The sequence below is a fragment of the Echiichthys vipera genome, assembly GCF_963691815.1.
Source record: "Echiichthys vipera genome assembly, chromosome: 18".
In the NCBI taxonomy this organism is placed as follows: domain Eukaryota; kingdom Metazoa; phylum Chordata; class Actinopteri; order Perciformes; family Trachinidae; genus Echiichthys; species Echiichthys vipera.
Genome location: NC_139843.1, coordinates 28,330,559 through 28,358,549, shown reverse-complemented (window position 1 = coordinate 28,358,549; position 27,991 = coordinate 28,330,559). Strand labels below are relative to the sequence as shown.

The window sequence follows — 27,991 nt, the reverse complement described above, 5'->3', positions numbered from 1 at the left end:
ACTTGATGGACACCAAAACACTCTAACGGTCTCTTCCACAGCCCTGAAAGACTCTCTCAGATAGTCGGTGGACTGAAGTTTGCGAAAGGTAAAACTGATATTTAGTAGTTTGTAAATAAGTTCTTCTGAAGTATTGTCGATAAAGAGGAAGGCTGTGGGGAGAGAAAGGAGGGACGCAGCTTTAACCCAGTTCCAGCGCGCAGTGGCGGAAAACGGCACCATGAGCGTCCCGCTTTACGCACCGACTCCCATCCAACCGGCTCATCCGACACCATTCTACATCGATGATATTCTGGGGAGAACTGCCACCAACACCATTACCAACTCCTCATCCTCTTCTTCCTCACCGATCATTCCCACACCGACTCTCCCGTCGCCCAACTCCTCCTTTACAAGTCTCATCTCGCCGTACAGGACGCCGATTTATGAGCCCACGCCGATCCACCCGACACTGTCTCACCAAGCCGCTGCAGCGTTGACTGCGACCTACGCCTCCGCCGGGGCTTTCGCCGGCTCCATCTACCCGTTCCACCACCAGCACCACCGCTCCATGGGGGAGTACGCACAGGCGCTGCTGAGGCACGACCCTCTCGGTGAGTTGGGATATTGTTCGTAAAAAAATTTAGGATAGGATTTGAATATGTTGTGTTCTACATTTTCTTTCTTCTTTACAGTGCATGTAATTTACAGCACCCCTGTGCCAATCTACAATAATGTGTTTGGTTCCTTGTGTGAAAAAGATCTAGACTGGTGGACGCACACTGTCACTGTCTTAAAATATTTTCTATTTCTAAAGTTCCAAATTTTGTATTTGTATTTTCCCTTCTATGATAAATTAAATTAATTCAGTATAAAAATAAATCGGACTTGATTGGTGGCCTTTTTACCCTTTGCATGAAATCTGCCCAAGCTTTGTTTCAGTGCCAACGAAACCCTTTTGCATAAGTATATCACGCTTGGTCATGCATGCATGAGTATTGAACGCAAGTCACAGCCTACACAAACAGATTTCGGGGTAAATGAAGAGTCTTTGGACGTCTTCCTCTCTGAGGTCTCCATCTCATCTCAGTCCAAAAGAACATTTCTGCATAATGCTTGACCACGCACATAAGAGTCACGTTGTTATTGTGACAGACATATTTAGGGCCACAATAGCGGCAGGCTTATCCATTCTGTCTGCAAGCAGTGGTGGTGATAGGGGGTGGGGGGTGGGGTGCAGGTCAACCTTGACTCTTTTTCCTGACTTCCATTGTTCTGAAACATCAGAGGAGTAGATCGGCCGGTGACTAAAAGCACATCTAGGCTCTAAATCACTTCTTATTTTACTGCTTGTGTGTGTGTGTGTGTGTGTGTGTGTGTGTGTGTGTGTGTGTGTGTGTGTGTGTGTGTGTGTGTGTGTGTGTGTGTGTTCGTATTCAGGACCCATACGCACGCATGTAAACCCACGTGAGCTTATTATAAATTATTGCCAGTATCCTTCTGTCTTCAAATATATCATATAAATCGGGTTAAAGGAAATGCAGGCACTAAGACATTTCAGATTGTGAATGCACACAGGAGTCGTTGTTTATGTAAGGTTTGTTAATTGGTTCACATTCAATTGTTTTTGATTGACGGTCTCCTTAAATACGGTGTGCCACGCAGTGACTTTGTGTTGAGTTAAACAAGCCGGGCCTTTTCCGTTCAGAGCGGAAGCCGTGAGCCTGTCGATAGGAGTAAATCTGGTTTCAGAAGCTGTTTAATGTTTTCCTGGCTCACCCCGGCCAGCCGCTTCCTCGGGAGCTCGCTGCACGCTGCTGATTATTTTATCGACATCCTCAATACAGACATATTCAGGAAACACTCGGCCTCTGATAGCCCGGGATCCGTTTTTGACATATTGTTGCACTTCCTCTGCCTGGCCCGCGAGGATGTGGCTGATTTTCTTTATGGTTGGCGGGGAGGAGAAAATAAAGCAAACAGGGCAGCAGATCAAGCCTGATGGAATCCGAGCAGAAAAGATAACTTGTCATTTAGAAGAGGTAAAATCGGGCTTCAATATAAGAGGAAAGGGTTAGTCTTAAATAAAAACTAATTATTACCTCACATTGCCTTATTATCGTACAACTAACACACGCTGAAACGATGCAAATTAAAATACTATACAACGACTGCAATGTTTGTATTTAGGCTCTTTCTTCCTTATTCTTTTAAAGATTATCATAGTAACAGGCAGTTACATTTTTATTTAAGCATGTAAGGCCTAAGTAATAAACACGCAACGGGCTCTACAGCACTATAGAGGGCTCTGCTGTGGCTCAAGAACAGCAGTTCGGAATTATTCGTTTATCCTGTGATGTAATCTGTGGATTTTTATAACTATTTTATGATATTTTTTTCCTTTCACCTAGACCTATATCTACGGAGGGATGGGGATTTTGCTCAGTATTATTAGCCTAGGCTACTAATGTAAAGTGAATTGTTAAAAAAAGGGAAATGCCTTGCGCTAATATTCATCAAATGTCGTCCAAAGCCTGAATATCAACATTATAATTTTGTATTCTTAATGAGATGAGCTTCGCTCAATTTTATAATTATTTCCTTTCATTGGCTCCAGATTGAAACAGCTTCACAAAGCATAATGTGGACGAGAATTGTAGAAATTAAAACATGTGACTCTAAATATCTCTCAAATATCAATCAAAATGACTCGAAAATGTGTCCATGTCTCATCTTATTCATTCAGGTTAGTCAGTTATTCAACAAAGCGTTATAAATCTTGATTTTTAGAGAATCTATGGGACTGGATTAGCTAACTTCCTCTGGAAAAGCAGCAATAAGAGTCCTTTAACAGCACTTTGAACCGCAACACATCTAGATTGTGTCATGGACAGCCGCGGACACGAGCGTCTGTTGGTGGATGCCATCGTCTATCACACCACAAAGCAGGAAGCACATGAAGCGGATATTTGCCCATAGTTTTCACTCTGTCACGACCTTCCCCAAAAGAGCCGGCCACAGCTCTTGTTTTTTCCACACCATTAACTGCAGAGGAAACCAGAGCAGAGCTGTTCCACTGCTGCTGCTCATCTCACAATGGTGTGTTCCAACACCACCGACCACTGTAGGCTAACACACTATCACACTGCTGTTTATCTGTCTTGCTGCTTCAATAGCACCTGGAATCCATCAGTTTTCACTCAACTCTTTCAGCTTGCATCAGTTATTGGACAGTGAAATGGGCTAATAATAATAATAATGAACTTCACAGCTTCTTATGAAAGTAATTCACATAGGTATACTGTAGCTGTTTGAAAGTGGCATTACGTATGTGGATATATTATTTACAAAGGCAGGACTGGAATAAATCTTCAAGTTAGTTTCCTCTGTATTTCCTCTCATTGTTCTTCTACTTTCCCATGTATTGCTGTTTGGTGTACTTGTTACTTTTGATTTAGGCCGGTCTGCTCAATAAATATGTGCCATTCATAATGGATTTTACTACCCTTACAATACTATAACGAATGGTGTACAATTTTGTGGGAATGTTGTGAAAAAAACTCCTACTTCGTTGTTCAGAAAATGCGAATTTTTAAGTATCTTCCTCTGTCTTCCTTCTCTAAAGGGAAACCTCTGCTGTGGACTCCCTTCATACAGAGGCCCTTACATAAAAGAAAGGGCGGTCAGGTCCGGTTCTCTAACGACCAGACGATCGAGTTGGAGAAGAAGTTTGAGACGCAAAAATACCTCTCTCCTCCGGAAAGGAAGCGACTGGCCAAGATGCTGCAGCTGAGCGAGAGACAGGTGAGCAGGAAGAGTCTACAAGTGACATTCCGCACAGTGCACACGATCAGTGGAGATTTTAGGCTGTACATCCCATTCTCCTGTTAAGTCTGTTGGTCAATTGTTTTCTACCTCTGGTGGCGGAAGGGGAAGAGGACACTGCAGTGGTGGTCCTTGGCGCATGAAGGCACACAGCGCATTTAGAGTGAGGGACGTAATGCATGTTCACGTGTTTTTCTCCACCATGACAGCAAAGCGATGTTAACAGCTACAGTGTTGAAAAACTTCAGCAGGGGTTATCAGCGCATGCGTCATTTTGATTCTAAACTCACAGGCATCTGCTGCACTTAACACCTTTATTTAATACGAATAATCATTTAATTGCATTAATGTTTGACAGAAAGCTTTAATAATCCCTCCAGAATGATCATCATTTGTTTATTTTTCATTTTGTCCTTCAGGTTAAAACCTGGTTCCAAAATCGACGAGCGAAGTGGCGGAGACTAAAACAGGTGAGAGGTGTTGACAGTCATATCATATTCCTTCTGTATTTAGAGCCTCTTCTTTCAAAAACCATCTTCTTCCATTCATATCAGGAAAACCCTCAGGGAGGTAAGAGAGAGGTGAAGGAGGACGGCTCTACTGGGAGGAGTAATAAAGGAGACGAGACGACCGAGCAGAGATACTCAGCCCCGGCCTCAGAGCTGGCGCAGGCGGTCCGCTGCGCGCACTCCGTGTCCCCTCGGCAGCATCACACCGAGCTGGACTCTGACATGTCAGAGGATACAGACCAGGAGCTGGACATAGAGGACGACGAGTTCACACTGAAGCCACAGTTGTGAAGAGCAGGCTCCACACTGACTCTAGATTGGCTCGGAAAGTCAGAGCTGATTGAGGTCAGCGGACTCCTCTGACCCTGAGCCCGTCCATTCACCTTCACTGGAGTCTGTGGACAGACACAGAACCCTCACTGGTGTATTTAGGTCAAATCAGTCCCACAAATATAACATTTCTATCTTCCAACGCCTTCCACACCGGGTTGCCACCTCTGTTGGGAACTTCTCAATGCACAGCACTCTGCTGTGTTTCTGTTGATTGTGTCTGTGTTCTGTCATTCACTGTAATCTATTACTTTCTCTGTACTGTGTCCTCTGGATGATAAACCCTCATGCTTTGGGCTGTTGCCTTAAAATGTGTTTTCAATTAAATAATCCATGTAGCGAAAATTATTTTTGGCTGGGTGATATACAATAAACTATTTTTGTGGTAAGAATACATTTTGGAATTTGGAACAGCTGAAATTTCATTGCGATTAATTATAAGGTCTATGAAGCCTATGTATTGAAATTGCACAGGAAAAAATGAAAAACAATAAATGACGCAAGTCTAATGTTTTAATTATATAGGTCATCTATAACTTGGCAAAATTAAAATGACAGACTGAAAACAAATATATTGAAGTGAAATAAGTATAATACTTAAAAATAGACTAGTAGTTAGATATGTTCACCTAATCCATCAATCTTTAATCGTTAAATTAGTTGTCTAAAACAAAGGGAAACGAATTAAATATATTATTATCATAGTTAAATAATGAATATAAGTTGTAAAACTGTGATGCATATAAACACTAAATTAAAGCAGGCTGTGGTTGTGATCTGCTACTACTGTAATATGTGTTAAACCTGCAGTATTCTGTGACTTCGTTTAATTATAGGAATCCAAAATTATTAGAAGGTTTGCATGAATAGAGCAAAAATAATCCTCACATGTTGAGTATGTTCCTTTTTTTCTGTCCATTAGTTTAATCTGGCCTGGTTGGCTTTTGAGGTTTTATTCTAATAATTCAATCCTTTTCTAGTGTCAAGTGTCAATACAACATTCAATTACTCATTCAATAAAAGTTGTATTATCAGAACATAAAATAGAAGCAAAGTTACTGATAATACAAATTAGTCCCTTTAAGAGTATTATATTATTATATATATATATTTTGATGGATTGATATTACTGACGCATTAATCAACATTTTAACTAATATACTATTTTGTAGTTAACTATAAAAAACACATTAACGTTTATCAGTTATATCTACATTTTAAAACTGCAAATCAATAATCAATACCACTGATATGGAACTTCCTTGAGAAAATCTATAACAGTGAGCATTATGTCTACTTTCATTTATTTAACATGGATTAGTACCTAATCCCTGCCACGATAATCTCTAACCTGAACAGAATCATTGGAGTTTGGACAGGAAGAATGTATGTGAAGAAGATTTTCTTCAAAATGACAATATTTTGATTTACAGGTGTCAATATGCATCCTAATGAAATGTTTTATAATCAAATATGTTTCATTTGTTGTACTAATTTGTTTAATATTTTGATTAATGGATGACATTATCACTCCTGCTTATTTCATTGCAACCACCTCACCTCATATAGACAGGGATTTTCTCATGCAGTTTTCTTACATCTAACAACGAAACGTAATGTACAGTAATTTGAGTTGTCTCTGGGTTCTCCGGCTTCCTCCCACAGTCCAAAGACATGCTAGGTTAATTGATGACTCTAAACTCTAAATTGCCTGTATAGGTGCGAATGTGAGTGTGAATGGTTGTCTTTCTATGTTTGTGTCTATGTGCCCTGTGATAGACTGGCGTCCTGTCCAGGGTGTACCCCGCCTCATGCCCGAGGTCAGCTTGGATCGGCTCCAGCACCCCTGTGACCCCAATAGGGACAAGCGGTTCAAGATGGATGGACTTATTTATTGTGTGTGTATGCAATGTATTTATAGCATGTGATGTAGTCCAAAACAGCGAGTTGCCGCAAAGTAGGTTGGAAGTAGGTTGGGGTGGTGGATGGGTCCTTAAACACAGAACTTTCACCTGGACTTTCACCTGGGAAGGCAGGGTTCAGTTCCCCTGTTGTGGCTGTTAATGTTTCATGCCGTTCATGCCTTTTTCTAATCCTAACCAAGTGGTTTTCATGCCTAACCCTAACCATCGTCTTTTGTTGTCTAAAATCAGTAACATAACGTTACCTTTAACCATAACTTTTAAAGTTGGGTTTGGGCCACAGTGGAACTGATTTGCGAACATAGGTGAGCAAAACAATATAAAACTTGTTGTTGTTTGGGGGATAGATGGTGCATACATTAAGGTTCATCTTAAAATCCCACTCCAGTCATGTTTAAGTGTGTAAAAACTACTCGATATGATAAATTCTTTGTTTAACATGCATGGTTTTAAGTATTTGAAGTTAAAAAAAACTCAGGAGAAGGTTCTGAAAGCACATCTACTCTTTCTCCCTCATTGAGAAGTTCTGGTTCTGGCCTTGCTCTGCCTTCCGCTGCTCATCTTGCTAGCTTTTCCCTGAGGTTGGATGACTAAACATCAGCAAGATTTAGTCAAAGGCCTTTGTGCCAGCTTCAGCAGCAGAACCTTGTGGGGGGATGGCTGACTCACAGAGCCCTGCTGATGGATGGATGGACAAGGAGCCTGGCCGCCCGCCGTCCACTGCTGATCTGTAGCCATAGTCAGTCAGACCCAAAATCAGATGAGCAGCCTGGGCCCTTGTTAACTTCCTGTCAGCTGATGTCATTCACATTCACTGCAACAGGAATCAACCTTGGACACATTTAGAATGTTTATGTTTACAACTTTAAAAAAAGTCTATAGTCAATGTCAAGAAAAACACATTTGTGAGTGGAGGGGTACTTTAAAGATGCAAATCCAATCGTTACTCTTCATTCTGCTGTTTCACTGCCTCCTCATTTCCTGAGGAATCAAAGGAAGCAGAGATTAGCAAACAGTTTAGTCCATGTCAAATTGTCTTCCCATCAACACATTCAACATCAAATAGCTTATCATTGAGTTCTCATGCAAACACTGTGGGAGTTTTTCAGTAAGTAGATAAGGTTAATGATTAAGTGAACCCTCAGAACAGCAGGGACAGCAGAAAGATACTAGGGGGAGTCATGATTGATAGTCATACAATATGTTCACAGTAGTTTTTAAAATAAGTGATGGTCACAGTTGTTGAGACTAGAGTTAGACTGGCAGTGATTTGGAAATATTACAAAATAAATATTATTGTGATATTTTTAAGGATTCAAGCTCATTGCTTATAATCTTGTTTGTGTTTGTGTGCATTACTGAGGTTCAATTGCCGCACACATACAAGACTATTCCAAAACCAACAGTATGCACATTGATCTCAGCCTCTGGATTGTGTAATGCTTCACAAATTGTGCAGGGTAAAGTCAACATTTGGAGAAAGAAACACACAGTTGGTGGGTGAAATGTTCAGCAGATAGCCGGTTGATTCCAAAGTGCCTGTCTGATCTGGTCAATTCACTCACACACACACACACACACACACACACACACACACACACACACACACACACACACAACCACACACACACACACACACACACACACACACACACACACCGTCTTTCTTACTGCAACATGGCTGCTTTTAATTAATTAATGTGAAGCGGACAAGATTTCATCAATGATGAGTGTATTCTTAGTATGTAATGATTTAGTATTCTTAAATCATAGGTCATCTTAGGCAATACATGTGATCAATATGTCATGCATGAATTCAAGGGCATTTTTAATAGGCTATGTAAAATAAATTAGGACAACATTGAATCGTAAACAGCCAGGTGATGTTTAAAAAGTACCTGCACTTCTGTTACTGTCATTTTCATTTAATATTATTGCCACCAGGCAGCTTTGTTTCCTAGAAATTATGATTATGTCTCTATTAAAGCAAGGACTGCCTTTCTGTCCGTCCGTCTTCCCCCTTGTGCTTCCACATAGCACAAAGGTGTTTACCTCAATTTAGGTTGCACCAAAAATGCCAAAGATATCGTAATTATATCATTAAAGAATGCCACATTGGCCTCGCATTCATAGTGCGCATGCGCAAAAGTTGCATGCTGCCTGTTACTGCTCAGGTCTTTGAGTTCGCTTTTTAAAAAAACGTTCTTAACTTTTATTCTCCTTTGTTCGTTTTGTTTCTTCACCCTAACTTCTGTGAAGTTCTGACCTCTACAAAGAGGTTACCTTTCCTAGTTTTCATGTTTCTTTTCGTGTTGTTTTTATCAATGCCGCTTCCACTGGGACACGATTCCTTTGTTTATTCCGGAGAACAGCTGATCACACAAATGCTGGATGGCATAGTGGCCAGACCAGCTGATATTCCACCCCAACTCTGGAGAAAAACACAACGGGAATGCAGAGGTGGGAAGAAACGTCGGGGCAATAGAGGAGGGTCGAGACGGGACGGGTTTATGGAGAGTTGAAGATTTAAGCTGTGTCTCCCCTCTGTTGTTATGGGAAATGTACTATGTACTGTCTCTCTACAACAAAATGGATGGAGTTATTGCGCTAACATGGAGCCACCCGGAGTACCGTGAGGGCAGTCTCTGTGACATGGCTGCACAGACACATTACGGACTCCAAACTCAACACCTCAGTGCCCTCATCATCATCAAGGACATTAAGGCCATCCTGAATGGAAAGAAGAGAGCATTCAGAGATGGCAACCGTGATGAGGTGAGGAGAGAGCAATGGGTTCTCAGAATTAAAATCAGGGAGGCTAAAGACAATTATAGGAGAAAGCTGAAGAACAAACTCCAGCAAAACAACATGAGGGATGTGTGGAGTGGCATGAGAACCATCACCAGATTCCAGAAGACTGGTAGCACGGGGTTGGAGGACCATGTGGACAAGGCCAACGAACTGAACCTATTTTTCAATAGGTTTGATACGGCAGACTCTGCTGCTGCCTGCCCCTCAACTAATGCCAATTTACCTCTCCCTAATCCTCCTCCTTACAGACCCTTTGTCTGCCCCTCACCACCTTACTTCATACCTACCTATGCCACCCCTCCCCCCTGCTCAACATCATGTCCTCCACAACCTGACGACCTCAGCTCTCTCCCGACGGACACCTCTACAGTGTCCTTCACGCCTGACTGGGTGAGAAGACAGCTGACGAAACTCAACTCTGGCAAAGCTGCAGGCCCTGATGGTGTATATCCCAGGGTGCTTAAAGCCTGTGCCCCACAGCTGTTTGGAGTACAGAGTCAAGTCTTCAGCCTGAGCCTGCACCTCCAGAGGGTCATTGTGCTGTGGAAAGCATCCTGCCTCGTGCCAGTGCCAAAGACGTCGCCTCCCAGTGGCCCTCACGACTATTTGAGCGGCTGGCCCTGACGTCCCACATCATGAAGACCATGGAGAGACTTGTCCTGGAGCAGCTAAGGCCTATGGTTAGGCAGTTTACTGATCCGCTAAAGTTCGCTTAACAGTCCCGCCTGGGAGTTGAGGACTGCATCACCTACCTGCTGAACAGAGTCTACATTCATCTGAACAAGCCTGTGAGCACTGCAAGAGTCATGTTCTTTGACTTCTCCAGTGCATTCAATACCATCCGTCCGGCTCTACTGGTTGAGAAAGATGGCTGTGATGTACGTGGAGGCCCCCATCGTCTCTTGGAATGTGGATTACCAGATGGGCAGACCATAGAATGTATGCCTACAGAACTGTGTGTCTGACAGGGTTGTCAGCAACACTGGGGCCCAACAGGGGACTGTCCTCTCTCCCTTTCTCTTCACCCTCTTCACCTCAGCCTTCAACTATTGCACTATTGGAAGAAAGTGAATACAGGACTGGCGACTTTGTCACTTGGAGTGAGCTGAATCATCTGCAGCTCAACGTAACTAAAACAAAGGAGCTCGTAGTGGATCTGAAGAGGGTAAAAACACCTGTGACCCCTGTCTCCATCCAGGGGGTCCCTGTGGACACCGCAGAGGAGTATAAGTTCTTGGGGGTGTACTTGGGGCGGCTGTGGCTTGGTGGCAGAGTGGGTCATCCTCTGTTCGAGAGATTGGTGGTTCGATCCCCATCTCCCCCCCGGTCCACATGTCGAAGTGTCCTTGGGCAAGACACTGAACCCCGAATTGCTCCCCGTGCTGCGCATGGGTGTGTAAATGTGGTGTGAATGGTTAGATCAGATTAGATGGTATGTAGATGTCCACTGCCATCAGTGTGAATGTCTGTGTGAATGGGTGAATGTGACAGACACTGTGAAGCGCCTTGAGTAGTCAGATGACTAGAAAGGCGCTATATAAGTCCATTTACCATTTACTTCAATAATAAGTTCAATTGGACTAGAAACACTGAGGCTGTCTACAAAAAGCGCCAAAGATGACTCTCTTTTCCTCTCTTCCTGAGGAGGCTGAGGGCCTTTAACATCTTCTGAACGATGCTGAGGATGTTTTATGAGTCTGTTGTGGCCAGTGCGATCTTGCTGTCACATGCTGGGCAGTGGACTGAAGGTCGGAGACACCAACAGACTGAACAAACTGATCAGGAGGGCTGGTGATGTCATGGGGAAGGAGCTGGACACCCTGATGACCGTGGCAGAGAGGAGGATGCTGTCCAGGCTCCGGTCTATCCTGGACAATGTCTCCCACCCTCTCTGCGACACACTGGCCTAGCAGAGGAGCACCTTCAGCAGAAGACTCCTCGCACCCAGATACACCACAGAGCGCCACGGGAAATCTTTCCTGCCTGTGGTCATTAAACTATACAATGCATCCCTTGGAGAGCCTGTCACCTCCTCGCGGTAATTCAGACTCAACCACCGACAATCTTTAATCTTGTATATATTTCACTACTGTAAATATTAATTTCTGTAAATTCAAATTTGAGTCTTTTCTCATATATGGTTGTCTGTATACTATTTGTTGTTTGAATATCTGGAGTTTTGTAACAAAAATTATTAAAGCATTTCTGATTCTGATGCTCCAGCATTCTCCACCATAGCCACACCTCCTGCATTCAGGCACATGATTCATGCACATTGCAGTTGTTGAAAGTTAGCCCGTGTTTATGATGCCTATCAAACCTGAATGTCCTTGATTCAAAAAAGCATCAAGGTCTGTATGTTTATGTATTGCATATAGTCTTAATGTGTATATTCCAGTCCTGCCGGCCTAGTTCACGTATTTAGACAGATTGTGGCCTGATTTATCCCCCAATGTGCCAGCTTGCACCCTACACATACTGGCAGCTTGATTTACATGTAAATGGAGTTTTGCAGCTTGCCGACACATTGAGTGGAGGTGTCGATGACGTGAACTGTTGTGCGACCCACAGTCGTGAGTTTTATAACCAAGAAACAGCTGATAACTTCAACTTAATATCAACTGTCAAGATGAGCGATTGGAAAGCTTATGAAATCTGTGAGATTCTTTACTAAAAGGAGGACGATGAACTTTGCCAATGTGGTTTCCCTCAGGAGAAGAATCAAGTGATCAGCAAATTAAAGAACTTAAAGAAAGTTCAGCGAGGTCAGTGACAACAATAGCAGGGGCGCAACTTTGTGCTTCATGAAAGCTGGGAAAAGAGAACTATTACGTCTTGGTTTCACATAGACAGGTCGGCAAATTGCAGCCTTTGCCTGGCCACCAATGTGACTGCTTTTCTGTATAAAAAGACCTTGAGTTTGGTAATGTGTGTTTGTCTCTTTCTCAGATTAACTGTGTTTGTGTGTCTCTGTGTGTATCAATTTGTGTCCATGTCTGTCACAGTGTCTGTCAGTGTATGTCTTTCAGTGACTATGTGACACTGCCTACATGTAAGGCCCTTAGTGTGTCCCACTTTTAAAGACAGGCTATATGTGGGCATGTTCAGGCTCATTGGGCCACCACTTTTTTCCATAGGAATACTTGCTTTCTACGGCAATGCACTAGTTATAGCAAAGCAAATGTGTTTTCAATGATAGACATTGCACAAGCACAAGACAAGTGTTTATTTACTAAACTTGACACCAACCTTAACCGTAAGCAAACAGACACAGAACACACTCTCAGTGAATGTCCTGTGTTCTTTATTACACTTCATGGACTGGGGTCCTCTAGAATGACAACCAGTAGGCTATATAAGTGTCGTTAAGTTGACTGAGTCAAGTGACTTGTATGTTTATATTTTAAATATATATATGATTACATGCCCTCTGTGGCCTGAGGAAATGTGTGAACCTCTAAGAATCAGAAGCCAGTGTGTGTTGTCAAAATGCAAGGTCACCTTTGTGTCACTGTATTAGAAAGCTTAATTTCTTGAGTCTGTTGTTATTCTATATTTCTTTTTAATTAGATACCAAGTCAATAAATCCCATGTTAAGATCAAACCCAACAAAGAGTTAGTCTGTGATACTCAGCTGCAGATATTTTCAATTGCTTCACACATATAAAGTTAAAAAGCTCAATAATGTGAATAAACTTATCACTCTAGTTTTTAACATGTTAAAACAGAAGGAAATAGTGCATACTCAGCCTAGGCTTAATCCACATTTGGTGCTCCAGTGAGTATTTATGCCAGCAGGACAGTGTGTGTGGGATTGGGTAAAAAAAAAACTGTGTGTGTGCGTGTGTGTGTGTGTGTGTGTGTGTGTGTGTGTGTGTGTGTGTGTGTGTGTGTGTGTGTGTGTGTGTGTGTGTGTGTGTGTGTGTGTGTGTGTGTGTGTGTGTGTGTGTGGTTTTGGTGGAAGCAAGTTAATGTGTGGTTATATGTGAACGACTGAGGAATGTGTTGACTGTTGACCTTGGCCAAATGGAAGCCATTATCTCCCCATGCTGAGCCCTCCCTCCTCCACTGAACTGATAAATTAATGAGAGAAAACACTGCTTACATCGATACTAGTGTCGCCAGCAGCCATAGAGACACAGAGAAGATGGGGGGGGGGGGGGGGGGGTAAAGGTGAGGAGACATTTTTAAAACACATTATTCCTTTCAGCATGATGTTATCATTTCAAATTATAAAAGAAACAGAACATGACAATTTCCACAGGTGCAACAATGTCTTGAGTGATAATGATAATAGCAGCTCTGGCAAGCAGATGTGATTGGTGGTGTAAGGGCAGTACTCACACTATCCATTCGTCCTGTGCCCAAGCAAGAATCACTAAAGTCTAGTTTGTTTGATCAGTGTGAGTACAAGGCATAGCCGCAGCCTAGTTGAGAGAGGTGGGCTTTAGTAAAGGATGGATGCACATGTATGAGCACGAGCATGCTCACATGTACGAGCACGAGCATTGATGGCGGTCCTGACGTCTGTTTATATACGACTGTTCCGTGCAGTGGACATTTTAAAAAGATGAAAAAAGTCATGAAAGAGATGGATAATAGATTATTGGTTATACACAATATACAGTAGAGCATAGTGATGTCCCGAAGGCAGCAATGAGAAATCACTATGTTCAAATATACTCTTTCATTTTGCTATGATCTGTTAGTTACAAATACAACTCACGGCCTGTTTGACTCTAATAATGCTACCTTGGACAGATAAACACAACTGTTCAGAATGAGCCATCAGACTGTGTAACCTGCAAATAAAAGAAAAAAAGGGCATAGCTTCATCGTTAAACACTTCATACTGAAGAGGGGTACAACCTCTGCAGGCCTTCAGCATTGTATCCAATTATATCTTGCAGTAACCGACAAAAGTGTGAGTCATGTGACTTAAGTCGTGATTTTTTTTTAATTTACAGTGTCGTTATCAGACAGCTGCAGTTAATTCAGAACACTTACGTTGTTGTTGAATTGTGCTACATACAATAAACTTGCCTTGCCTTGGCTTGCCATACTACTGGTTTTTGACTGTAACACAAATCAGTGGGGGGAATCTTAGGCATAAACAATAGCCACTAGGCTGCACACCAAACTCATCCTCCTAAAGCTGAAAAATGAATAGATTACAGGTTAGTACCTATCCCCTTCACTTTAAAGGCCAGTCAACCACTGTCTTCCTGCACACTCAGGAACAGTTTTCTTAATATTTTACCTTGTGGGCACCATGTCTTTGTCTACAAAAGGGAGGCAAGTCCCAATAATGACACACACACACACACACACACACACACACACACACACACACACACACACACACACACACACACACACACACACACATGCAAATACACTTGCAAACACACAGAAAGACCCACAGCCTGGGACCATTTAGTCATATCTACACCTCTCAGTGCAGAGGAACTAGGAGTTAATTGACCATGTACTGATGTGTGTTGAAAGAGAACAAACAGTGGCTCATGTGCCCTGCTGAGTGTTACACAGAACCAAACAGTCATATTAATCATATCTAGTATAGGAGGGCTAGCTAAAGGCAACGCTTCTTTAAGTAACCTAGTTGGAATAGAGTCTAGGAGACAAGTAGAAGGCTTTGATGACGAAATATTAGAGGTTATTTTGTGAAGGTCAATTGTAGAAAAGCAGTCCGAGTATACATCAGGTCGTACAGTTGTTTCTAAGGTTCCTGGGTTTGAAGAAAAATTTGTGCCAAGTGAGTTGATTTTGTCGCTTATAGTTATAATTTTATCATTAAAGAAGGTCATGAAGTCGTTACTACTGAGGGTTATAGGAATACATGGCTCAATAGAGCTGTGGCTCTGTGTCAGCCTTGCCACAGTGCTGAAAAGAAATATAGGATTGTTCTTATTCTCCTCTATTAAAGATGAATAATAGGCTGCTGTGTTGTTCATAGTGAGCCTGCAACACTGTCAACAAGGTGATCAATTTCAGAGAAACTGACGTTAGTACAGGAATCTTGAATATTAGGATATGGCTTTAAATTAAATTAGATGCTGAATCGCTTCCTTAAATTTAGTTACAGCACTATCAGATAAACATCTAGTGTAGAAACCCTTGGTTATAGGTGAGTAGTCCTGTAATATGTATTCAAAGGTTATTAAATAATGGTCGGATAAAATAGGATTCTGTGGAAAGACTATTAAGTCTTTAATTTACACATCATAAGACAAAACAATCGAGGGTGTGATTAAAACGGCGAGTAGGTTTATGTACCCTCTGACTAAAACCAATCGAATTTAATAGAGATAAACGCTGTAATAAGGCTGTCATTATCGACATCAACATGAATATTAAAATCTCCTACAATGATTATTTTATCAGATTTAAGTACTAAATTTGACAGAAACTCTGAGAATTCAGATAGAAATTCAGAGTATGGACCAGGAGCATGGTACACTATAACAAGATAATTGGCTGCACTGTTTTCCAGGTTGAATGCAAAAGACTAAGAACAAGACTTTCAAATGAATTATAGTTTAGTTTAGGTTTAGGGTTGATTAATAGGCCTGAGTAAAAAATAGCTGCAACACCTCCTCCTCGGCCACTGCCTTGAGGAATATGAGTGTTAATATGACTAGGAAGATTTGATTCATTTAGGCTAACATATTCTTCATGACAGCCAGGTTTCAGGATAAATCAATATGATTATCTGATATCAAATAATTTACTAGTACAGCTTTCAATGACAGAGACCTGATGTTTAAAGTCCACATTTTATTCTCCATGCATCACTGTAGTTATGCTACAAATGCACTTATTATAACCCCAGTCATAACCTTTCCCTAACTCTAACCAAGTGATTTTGTTTAAAGGTTTGTTGTTGTCTAAACCTATCCACGTAGTTCAATGTGAGTTCATAATATAATCAATGTATTCCCTTTGTTTTAAAAAAAATGGTCCAGTTAAAGATCTGGCAGAAGTGCTCTGAATGAGCTTTAACTTACTTTTTCATCATCACTTTAAGTTATCACATTATGTCTAAAATAACATATGATGCTCATATTTACTCTTTAAAGTCCGTTATCCTATAGTGATTGTTCAATTTCAACTTTATCTCAAGAAAACAATCATTGTTTTCTTAAGATCAATGTGTGTGATAAAGACACATGAAACAGTCATGTTTCTTTATCTCAGGATAACAGGCTTCTGTACTTAATGGTGTAACCACAGTCAATCCGGAGCAGAGAGCTCTATGACTGCAAGGGATGCTCAGTTCCCCTAAAATGTCAGTGGTGAATATCTACTGCTGTGTGTACATTTCATTGACTAAATATGCACTAGAAAGCCTTCATCTTTTATTCAGAATCAGCTACTTATCACAGGTAACCAGCACAACCTTTCTCTCATTCATCCCCACAGCACCACAGCACTTTACATAGTCGGATGTTCAGCTTCTAATGACTTCAATGGGGAAGTGTAGAGAGGGTTGTTCCACTGCAGCGAAACTAGATGGTCATTGGATAAATCCTGGGCTTTGTCCCGCCCATCGGATGCTCAGTGTCTCTGGGGTTCTATCGGACAGTGGACTGGCCCGGATGCTTGGATTCTGCATGATGATTGGAAGAGCTGTCTAAGGCGGAATCCTTTTTTGATTGACAGCTAAATGAGCGAATCAGCGATCTTGAAAAATTAACATCCACCGGAGCATTTTCCAAGTTTTTCATTCCGTTGTTCTGAACTGGTCCGGAGACTTTACTGATCCCCAGCGACTTTGTCTTTGTTAAAAACGACTAGCGTTGTGTTTGGCTACTCTGTTCTGTCATTCTGCAGTTTCTTTCCCCAACGAGCAGCGGCAGCTGTGGAGCTTCTCCCCCAGTCACTCACACTCATACTCACAGGTGGTCACACTTCATAATAGCCTGGCGCAGCAGCCCCAGCTGCTAGCATTAGAAATCTGCACATCATAGCAGATAATATGAATGTTGTTGACCGGATTTTGGCGAAGCCATTTGATAGTCTTCCTTACAAAGAGAAAATTAGAGCAAAACAGCAGGGCAGGTCAACTCCTAAGATTGATTAAGTGCAAAAGGTGGGGAAAAGTAACGGGTCATTTCAGGATTCCTGGTATGACTAGGTGAGCTGGCTGACTGGAAGTGCTGTCACAAAAAAAATGTACTGTTTGCCATGCCTCTTGATGAAACCATCTCAGGGATGTGTTGTCTGGTCAAAAGTGGGTTTTGGGGATCTATCTAACTTTGACAGGGCATACAAAAGGCATGAACATGTGAGAGCATGTGCAAGGTTAAGTTGCCTAGGCAGAGTCAGGGTTGAAGATGCAATAAATGAAGGTGTTCACATTCAAGTAGCAAAACATAATGAAACAGTCAAACAAAACAGGGCTTTCCTAATCCGCCTTATTGATGTGACTTCCTTGATTGGCCGTCAGGAGCTGTCATTTAGGGGGCATGATGAGAGTGGTTAATCATCCAACAAGGGGAATTACAGGGAGTTTACAAAAACATTAGTAAAATATGACTCTGTCCTGGCTACACAATTCCAGTAATCTGGGATGTCCCATTCAATCCCAAATGACTTGATCACTGCTTTTTCAGCCACTGTTTCTGATGAGATCATAGATGAAATTCAGGCTGCTCCCTTTTTTGCATGGCAGGTGGATGAGACAACTGATATAGCTTGCTGTGCCCAACTCTCTTACTCTTTACTTTACTTTAAACAATGTCCACACAATGAAATTGTTATCAACAATGTCCACATCCTGGACAGAGACAACAGATGGTTTTAAAGTGGAGTATCTATGTAAAAGTAGAGAAACCATTGCTAAACAGAGGAGGAGGTCTGAGATACCACTTATCTCCAATTTACAATACTGCCCTTTCATCCCTTCCCAGGAGATTCAACAATCTAACCTCAAAGAACTGTTCACAAATGGCCTCCTGTGACTCCAACGGCTGTCGTTAAGACCTAATAGAGCACTAACGAAGCCAAAAGCAACTTCCCAACTAGACTTGGTTATTTTTCTAGGAAGACGTTTCACCTCACGTCGTTGGCACGTGGAGCAGTGACATCATCGGCCTTGTGAAAGGTTTAATACCTGGATCTCCACACCAGATAGTTGGACCAGTCCCAGCCTGGTCAGATGCTTACATGAACTGATGAAGCCTCTTGAATGAGAGGTGAAACGTACTCCTGGACAAATAACCAAGTCCAGTTGCTTTTGACTGAAATTGGTTCATGAAAAAGGTTCATGTCATGGTGCGAAAACAGCCAAACATTTTCTTTAAAAATACTTCAAAAAGTACTTTCATACAATAGACTACATGGACCCAGCCTATCAAAGTCCCCAAATAATCAAAGTGTTATTTTATTAAATACTTTCCTCATTAATGTTGGAGAAAAATATAACATGCTATGATATCTTAATTATGGGGGTTTGCATACATGAATGAAGTATTGGATGTCTGCTCTGAAATGCATGTACAAGGAATTGTTTTATTATCATGACCGCATTACAGATCAAAGGGACCTTGGTCCTTGAGATTGTTGCACTCTTAAATATGTCATATACTTATGGGACTCAAGTTTCTGGTGACTACAGATAGCTTCTCTGATCAGATCTTTGTAATAAACCATATAGTCTTGTAAGACTACTGAGGCTCTTCAGGTTATTTTCTATATTCATCATCTGGAAGGATCATTGATTAGTACAAGTTTTCTTCATCAATCATCCTCATACCTCTTTTACAAATTAATTTCTAATTTTGGAAAATCCTCTTCATATTCACCTCAAACGTTGAGTGTATCAGCCCATCTTTGTTCAGCGTCCCATCTGGTGAGTCAACAGTGAGGCCTAGTGTTGTCCCAGAAACCACTTACTGTGTGTGTGAAAAGGATCCACATCGAGACATTAATCTCCAAAACAATAATCCAATAGATAATGCACGAGGGAGGCCATTTGAAGCAATGGGAAATAGGAGAGGGGGCCCAGCAGTAGAGATTCATACCTCTGGCAGCTAAGGAGATATCACTCACCGATTCATGGGCGCACTCAAGTGTACTATTTGCTTTTCAATTAGGCCATATCCAAATGGAAGATAGGGAGGTTTTAAAAGTATTAAAATGCTAGTTAAAAGAGTACAGGATTTTCTGCCTCACTATCCAATTTAGATAGAGTCCATCTGAACGATTAGCTGCTCAAACACGCTGCCCCGGCAGAGCACTCACACTGATAATAAATAGTTATGGCCAAATGTTGCAAACATCCAACTGAACTTAGGTGCTATTAGGGCAACAACTGAGGCTGTTCGGGATTAATATACATATATATATATATATATATATATATATATATTAATCCCTTCATATTCCTATAAAAATAATCCCTAATTACATACTTTATGATCCCCAAAGCAATTTCAGTCAAAAGCAACTGGACTTGGTTATTTGTCTAGGAAGACGTTTCACGTCTCATCCAAGAGGCTTCATCAGTTCATGTATACGAGAGGTGAAACGTCTTCCTAGACAAATGACCAAGTCTAGTTGCTTTTGACCAAAATTGCTATGGGGATAACGATGACCTGGACAAATGAGAACATTCACAGGCATACTATATGATGTTAATATATAGTCTTATCATTTCCCCCTTCCTGTATGTCTTGAAGTGTGAAAAGCAGCCAGTAAAAATGAATAATTATTACCTTGAACCAACACAGAGTTGCTTTAACCTTATTTAAAGCAACTCAAGGATGTCTCATTTAGTAAGCCTTACTACCATAGGCATTATATTTAAAGTAATATGCGTGGTAAGTATCAAATAACTTGTGAAAATGCAGTGGCTCATGAATCAATCTGTTATTAAAATGAATTTTATTTGAAGACATGCTCATACTTTCATGTTATGTTTCATTAATCATTCATCTCAGATATTCAAATAGGAATTCACACACGTGGAAAATGAACCAGAAATGTCTTAATCTTATGATATCTAATTAAGGGAAATTTCAGAAATCAAACCTAGTTTATCACTGGACATAAATGCCTGATGCAAAAATGTGGTCCTATTGAGGCCCCTATTGACCACCCTGCCCACCCCCACTTATAACTTCTGTGCATTTTGGTGTCTCCGTTAAGCACAGTGAGCACAGCAGACTACATAGCCATTTTCTCATCCTACGCATCAGGTGCAGACATTGTCTGAAGTGTTTATTTCCCATACAGCACACAACAGGAAACGACGTGTCTCTGACACTGTAGGATGCCGCACATAGGGCAGCACGCCATCCATCATAACTGTTGCAGTGCTTCTGGCATCCACTGTGTGGTGCTAAAGGGCGTGTTCTAAACACACTTTGTGTTGCTCTGTATCAAGTGTAGAACGCACATCTCATCTCATCTCTTCTTCAACCGCTTATCCGGGGTCGGGTTGTGGGGGCAGCAGCTTTAGCAGGGGCCCCCAAACTTCCCTTTCCCGGGCCACATTAACCAGCTCTAACTGGGGGATCCCGGGGCGTTCCCAGGCCAGTTTGGAGATATAATCTCTCCACCTAGTCCTGGGTCTTCCCCGAGGCCTCCTCCCAGCTGGACGTGCGTGGAACACCTCCCTAGGGAGGCGCCCAGGGGGTATCCTTACTAGATGCCCAAACCACATCAACTGGCTCTTTTCAACGCAAAGGAACAGCGGATCTACTCCGAGTTCCTCATGGATGGCTGAACTTCTCACCCTATCTCTAAGGGAGACTCCAGCCACCCTCCTGAGAAAACCAATTGCGGCTGCTTGTACCCGCAACCTTGTTCTTTGGTCATGAACCAGCTTTCATGACCAAAGGTGAGGGTAGGAACAAAGATTGACCGGTAGATCGAGAGCTTTGCCTTCCGGCTCAGCTCTCTTTTCGTCACAACGGTGCGGTAGAGCGACTGCAACACCGCCCCCGCTGCTCCGATTCTCTGGCCAAACTCACACTCCATCGTCCCCTCACTCGTGAACATGATCCCGAGGTACTTGAACTTCTTCACTTGGGGTAAGGACTCATTCCCTACCTGGAGTAAGCAATCCACCGGTTTCCTGCTGAGAGCCATGGCCTCAGATCTAGAGGTGCTGATCCTCATCCCAGCCGTTTCACACTCGGCTGTGAACCGATCCAGTGAGTCTTGAAGGTCACTGACCGACGATGCCATGAAGACCACATTATCTGCAAAAAGCAGAGACAAGATCCTCAGCCCAACAAACTGCAACCCCTCCCCACCACGACTACGCCTTGATAACCTGTCCATGAAAATCACGGACAGGATTGGTGACAAAGCGCACTCCTGGCGGAGGCCAAACCCCACCGGGAAGGATCCGGACACAGCTCTCGCTTTGGGTGTACAGAGATTGGATGGCCCACAGAAGTGACCCCCTCCCTCCATACTACCTCAGCACCTTCCACAGTATCTACCGAGGAGCCCGGTTATATGCCTTCTTGGGATCCACAAAGCACATGTAGACTGGATGGGCATACTCCCAGGCCCCCTCCAGGATCCTTGCGAGAGTGAAGAGCTGGTCCGTAGTTCCACATCCAGGACGGAATCCGCATTGTTCCTCTTAAATCTGAGGTCAGGATCGGTGAACTCGGGCGCAAAAGGAGCAGCCGCCGGCACCGTAGCGGGGGTAGCAGCCGCTGCCTGGGCCTGAGTGACCGCACAGACCAGTGGGTTGAGATGGGAGGGAAAAGACTCAGCGTTGAATTGCCATTGCGAGCCGTTTACAGCAGCCTGAGAAGGGGTCAAGGAAAGAGGCCCCCTCACCTGTGCCCAGGGTTCCAAATGCTTGTAATTAAGCAGTGGCTCAAAGCGGTTAAGGAGGTCCTGACCGATTAGAAGAGGGATGGGCCCTAGATGAGACACGTACACTGGATGGATGAGGCTCATAGGCCCGATGGTGAAGTGGATTGCCGCTTTTGCGGTCACAGTTTCGCCTGTGGATGAGTTCGGTTGAATCTCCAGAGAGCAGGGTTGTAGGGTCAAGTTCCTGTTGGATTGACGCACCTTTCCCTGTAGTTTGATGAAAAGCGTAGAGGACATTAGGGTGACATCTGCCCCTGTGTCCAGAAGTGCTTCGTGTTCAAGCTCATCTTCAAGTGTGGTTGACAGGTAAAGCTTTTTTGCAACTCCCTTTCTTTTCAGGTCACCTAAGAACTGTCGAAAAGGTGGGTCACCCTGAATGACAGAGTGACCTCGGTTTGGGGTGTCGTTTGGTCTTAACTGGACCAGTAGGACTGCGGGTGGGACTGGGTCCTCACCCTTCTTTTCTGGTGATTTAGTTGTAGCAACCTGGGCTACTTGGGCCTGACTTGGCGGAGTCATGTTTTGAGGTTCCTCAGAACCTTGATACAACTTTTCCTCTACCACCCCATCAGGCTGGTAAGGTGGAGTGTTCGGAGAGGGGGCAGGGTTTGCAGGCGCAGCGGCCATCACTGTAAACAGTCCCACCTTTTCCCTCTCCTCTGCACTCAGTTCCTGTATTAGGCGTCTAATGCTTTCAATGTCTCTTTCACCTGACTGTGGTAGGTTAGACTTATCTTTGGTTTTGTCTGCCTTGTTTTTGCCTATTTGCTTGTTCTTTTCGTCTGGATTTTCATCGACAGATGGACTGCGGCTGCATCCTTCTGAGTGTTGTCTACCCCGCTCGGGGTAGTCTCAGGACCCATTTCTGTTTTAATCCCTATAATCTCGGTTTTTCCAGGTTTTCCACCGGTTAGGGGGAGGCCTACCTTGACGAAAATCTGAGGGGTACTGGTTTGAGTCAAATCGTTGTGAGTAAGAGTTTCTACCTGACCACGGTGCTTGTGCGTGCTCATGTCCGGAGTCAGATCTTTGATAGGGGTAACCTTTCTGTCTGCTTTCTGACTGGTAAGACTGTCAGGAGTTTGGGGCCGGCCTTGGCTTAGCCCCTGCTGCTCCTTCCAGCTCCAGGTCTAAGGACGGAGTGTTGATGTTCAAGACACCGGTAGGTTCCATGGGTTTCACCCTTTTTTTGTTGTTGTTTGGCAAAACCCTTCATAGCTAGATCACGTAGCTGTTGACTGTTGAGGGTTTCCGGGCATGCCATGATCCCAAGGTGATGACTGGCTGTTGGGTGAAGATTCCTAACGAAAAGTTGCTTAAAGTGGAATTCTTCTTCCATCTCAATGTCATTTCTAGCCCCAAAGTACGCCGTATGGAGACGCTCATAGTACTCCTGAGGGGTTTCTTGCCTACCTTGTTTGACTGTCAAGGCGTTGGTCAAGCCCGGCCTGGGTGTATAGCCTTTGAACTCATCCTTCAAAGCTTTACAAAGTTTACCATAATCACCTTTGATGTGAGAAGGTTGTCTTTGTATGAACTTGCTGACGCGTTGGTCGGAAGTCACCCTAATCAGATAGATATTGTCCTCTACTGAAGCATTGGGGAATTTCCGCAGAAAAAATTCTATCTCTTCAAGATAAGAATTGATGTCATGTACGCCACCTGGTTTAGGCTCAAATCGGCTTACATTGCGGGCCATCTTGTCCAGGTCTCGGTCAGAGGGTCCACGCATGGGGTAGCCGGTTGAAGGTGGGGAAGGCTGAGATGGAGGAATCCCCCACACATGATCAGACAACCCTATGCCAATCCGTGAAGGAGGGGCTAGAGCTTAGAACGGTAAGGGATGTGGGACGGTTGCGTCATACGAGTTGTATGAGGAGACTTTACCTTTAACCAAACACAAAGGGAATGACACATGCAAGGAGAAACAGACAGAGGGAGACAACTCACAAAAGGAAGAGTGAAGAGACTGACAGGACCGGAATCCTGACAGTACCCCGCTCTCCACCGGGCCTCCCAGGATGAGCCCGGTAGAAGTCTCAGCCCAGACCCAGCTCCTCTCCTCAGGTCCATAACTCTACCAGTCCACCAGGTACTGGAACCCTCCTCCTCTGCATCGGATATCTAAAATAGAGCTGACCGTAAAGGCCTAATGGCCGTCCATGGTACGGGGCGGGTGGACACAGGCTTCAGCTGAGAGACATGGAACTTTGGGTGAATCCTGAGTGAAGCAGGAAGCTTTAACAGCACTGGGGTTATTGATCGCCTCGATCTGAAAGGGGACAATGAACCGTGGAGCGAGCTTCCTGGAGGTGACATTCAGGGGAATGTCAAGTGAGTGACCTGGTCTGTACTTGGGTGCGGGGATGCGACAGCGATCCGCCATCCTACGATTCTGCTCAGCCGTGTGGAGTTGTACCCCTCGAACCTCTTTCCAGATCCGACACACCCTCCAGAGGTGGTGCTGATCTGAGGGAACAGCGATCTCTGCCTCCTGGGCAGGAAAAAGAGGATGTAAGTATCCTAATGATGCCTCAAAAGGGGACTTACCTGTGGCGGAACAGGTGAGGTGAGGTGAGGGAGTACTCCACCCAAGACAGCTGCGACGACCACGAAGAGGGATTGCAAGCACAGAAGCAACGAAGAGCAGTCTCCAAATCCTGGTTGGCCCTCTCTGTCTGCCCATTTGACTGCGGGTGGTAACACGAGGACAGGCTGACACTGGCTCCCAAAGCCTGGCAGGAGGCCCTGCAGACCCGGGACGTGAACTGAGGACCCATGAGACGATGTCCAGAGGAATACCATGGAGACGGAAGACATGTTTCACCAGGAGGGATGCCGTCCCCACTGGAGCACCTGGGAGCGAACACAGGCGGACCATCACCGGGGATCAGGGTCAGTGCGTAGTGCTTGTCTCACCGTTGTTTTTATCTCCCATGTGAGGGGGGCCACCAAGCAGGAGGGAGGTAGGATGTGGTCCGAAGCAGTCTCCTCCTCTTTGGCTGGTCCAAACTGTCGGGACAGGGCATCTGGTTTGATGTTCTTGCTGCCTGGAACATATGTCAGGGACAAGTTAAACCGCCCGAAGAACAAAGCCCACCGGGCTTGATGAGAATTCAGTCTCTTGGCTGGAAGAAGACGTCAGTCACTCAGTCACCGCTTGTACCTTGGCTGGATCCTCCTTCATCTGCCCACTCTCAATGGTGTAGCCCAGAAAAGACACTGTTGAAACGTGGAAATCGCATTTCTCGGCCTTGACGAATAAGCCGGTTCTCCTGTAGATGTTGAAGAACCTGGCGGACATGCTCGACGTGTTCCGACAAGTCTTTAGAAATAATCAGGATGTCGTCCAGGTAAACGAACACAGAAGGGTTCAATAGGTCATGGAGGACGTCGTTCACAAGGGCCTGGAATAAAGCTGGGGCATTGGTAATATTAGAATATGCCCCTGAATCAATTAAGGCTTGAAGAGGGTAATCTCTATCCTCGCAGCTCAAAATAATATCCAGGTTAATACGTTTACGAGGTAGTGCAGGGACAACAGGACGACTCACAAGAACCCTGAGGGTTATGCCAGAAAGCTGCTCCCCAGGAACGGGCCCTACCAGTAAGCAAGCCTAACACATAGGCTATCTTAGCGCCGTTGTTAGCGTAAGTAAAGGGCTGTTGGCCGACCACTAGAGAACACTGAAACAAAAAATCTCTGCATTCACCTAACTTCCCATCATAATGCTCAGGTGTGGGTGCATAAGGGTCGCGGGGCAGGGGATTATTCACTGGGGTAGCGGGAGCGTTAGCAGAGTAAGCTAGAACAGGCCTAACCTGGCTACTCTCAAGGCGGGAAACACAAGTGGACAACTTACTCAGGCTTTCCACGATACCTTGTAGTGTCTGCGAGTTCTGACCGAGTAAGATTCCCTGAGCGGAGACCGCCTGGTAAACGGAAAATCCCGAAGGAACAGTCACTTTGTCTGCGGGGTCCATGTTCTAGCCAGACCGATCTGTCATGAACGGTGCGGGGAATAACTCCGAGAAGCAGGACCCAAATGCAGACAAGGACACCGAGTAAGATTTCAACAGATATTTAATAAACAAAAACGAGAAACAAACAAAAACCAGAGAACGGGAAAACAGGTACAGGGTTCAGGTGGAGACGAGGGGAAAACCAAACGCGGGCACCAGGAGACGAAACACGAACGGGTGGAGGAAAACAGGAACTCGGGTAACTATAACAAAAGAAACAAAGAAACGATTAACAACACAAAACGCATTAACACAGATTACTGATGTGGCAGCCAATATATAGTAATTTTTTTTAGCTTGAATAGATCTTTTCTATGTGGAATTTGCACCAAGATGACTTTGTAAAGGTACTCAGAATGCCGCTTTCTTAATCAAATAGCTTTTATTAAAGCATCCATTATACATACAGTTTATTATATTGTCAACAAATTCTAGAAATTCACACTGAAAAAATAAAGAATAAATAGATAAATAAATGTTTATATCAGTTGAATGTTGATCATAAAAAATAAAGAATAAATAAATAAAAGTATAAAATAAATATCAACATATATCATCAGAAACACATACTGTGATACTGATAGATACTGACATGTCAAAATATATAGAAAAATAATAGTGGCAGATGTGTCATTAAACATATTGCAAACATAGACTGCATAAAAAAATGTACGTAGTGTCTCCGCCTCCGGGAGTCTCCATCTTGTCAGACTTTGACTCCGCTTCATTTCTCTTACCATAAAAGGGCATGTATGTGATGTCAGCGGGAGGGAGATACTTCCACCTGGCTGATGTCACGCCTCTAATTATTCATAAACTCATGTTGTCGTGGAGATATGACCTAAACATACAGACTAGAATGTTTTTTTGTACCAGGACTTAAATAGGTTTAATTATGCTGTGAAAACGGCCTGTTTATCATGGGCGTCAATAAGAAACACTTCTATTATGAAACCTGCCCCTATTGGCCACTTGAGAACTGCAGTTTTTGGCACTTTCTTATTGGATCAACCAGGAAGTCGCTGTGGTGGGGGCTTGATTACAAGTTGATGTACCATCGCAAGGGTCTTGGAAATATATTATGAAGGATTAAAAACTAAATGGTGTTGCTTTAAAGCACATTATTATTTTATATCTGAGTAATTTATCTGTATTCAATAACAGCTTCAGTATGGACATATCTGTAGCTGTATGTGTGAATAGGACGAACACAGCTTGTATCTAGTTTTACAGTGTTGAATAGTAGCTCTTATCACCCCCTGATAAAGACAAACCTAAATGATCCAGTTATAAGCTTTCATCGATCGGCTGCTGGTCATTTTATAACATGCTTGTACTGTTGTTCCCATCCCACACAATTGATTTTTACTACCTGAGTAAACAGCAGGCCCCCTTGTAAAAGTGCTTCAGTCCACAGCAATGTGTTGGGTGTGTGTGTGTGTGTATGTGTGTGTATGTGTGTGTGTGTGTGTGTGTGTGTGTGTGTGTGTGTGTGTGTGTGTGTGTGTGTGTGTGTGTGTGTGTGTTTGGGTTCAATGATATGGTATTAACCCCAGATCAATGAGAGATAATGTTTAAGGATGCTACTCTTTCTACTAACATATGGGAACCTTGACACGCAGCTGTAAAATGTTTTACACAGTTTATTTTACCTTTAACCTAACCTAACATGACCATTTAACTGCTTATGTTAGAGGGTTCCTCTGCTCCTAAATTGGTCAAGAGATC

The 27,991-nt window shown here is 43.4% G+C and overlaps 1 protein-coding gene across 1 annotated transcript; it reads left to right on the top strand.

Annotated features, from left to right (window-relative positions):
• The first annotated feature begins 34 nt into the window (after positions 1-34).
• On the top strand, positions 35-4,787 carry hhex (hematopoietically expressed homeobox). Its single transcript, XM_083932691.1, has 4 exons — positions 35-593; positions 3,605-3,783; positions 4,224-4,274; positions 4,359-4,787. The coding sequence occupies exons 1-4, from the start codon at positions 221-223 to the stop codon at positions 4,602-4,604; spliced, it is 849 nt and encodes a 282-aa protein (XP_083788817.1). The 5' UTR covers positions 35-220; the 3' UTR covers positions 4,605-4,787.
• Positions 4,788-27,991: the final 23,204 nt, after the last annotated feature.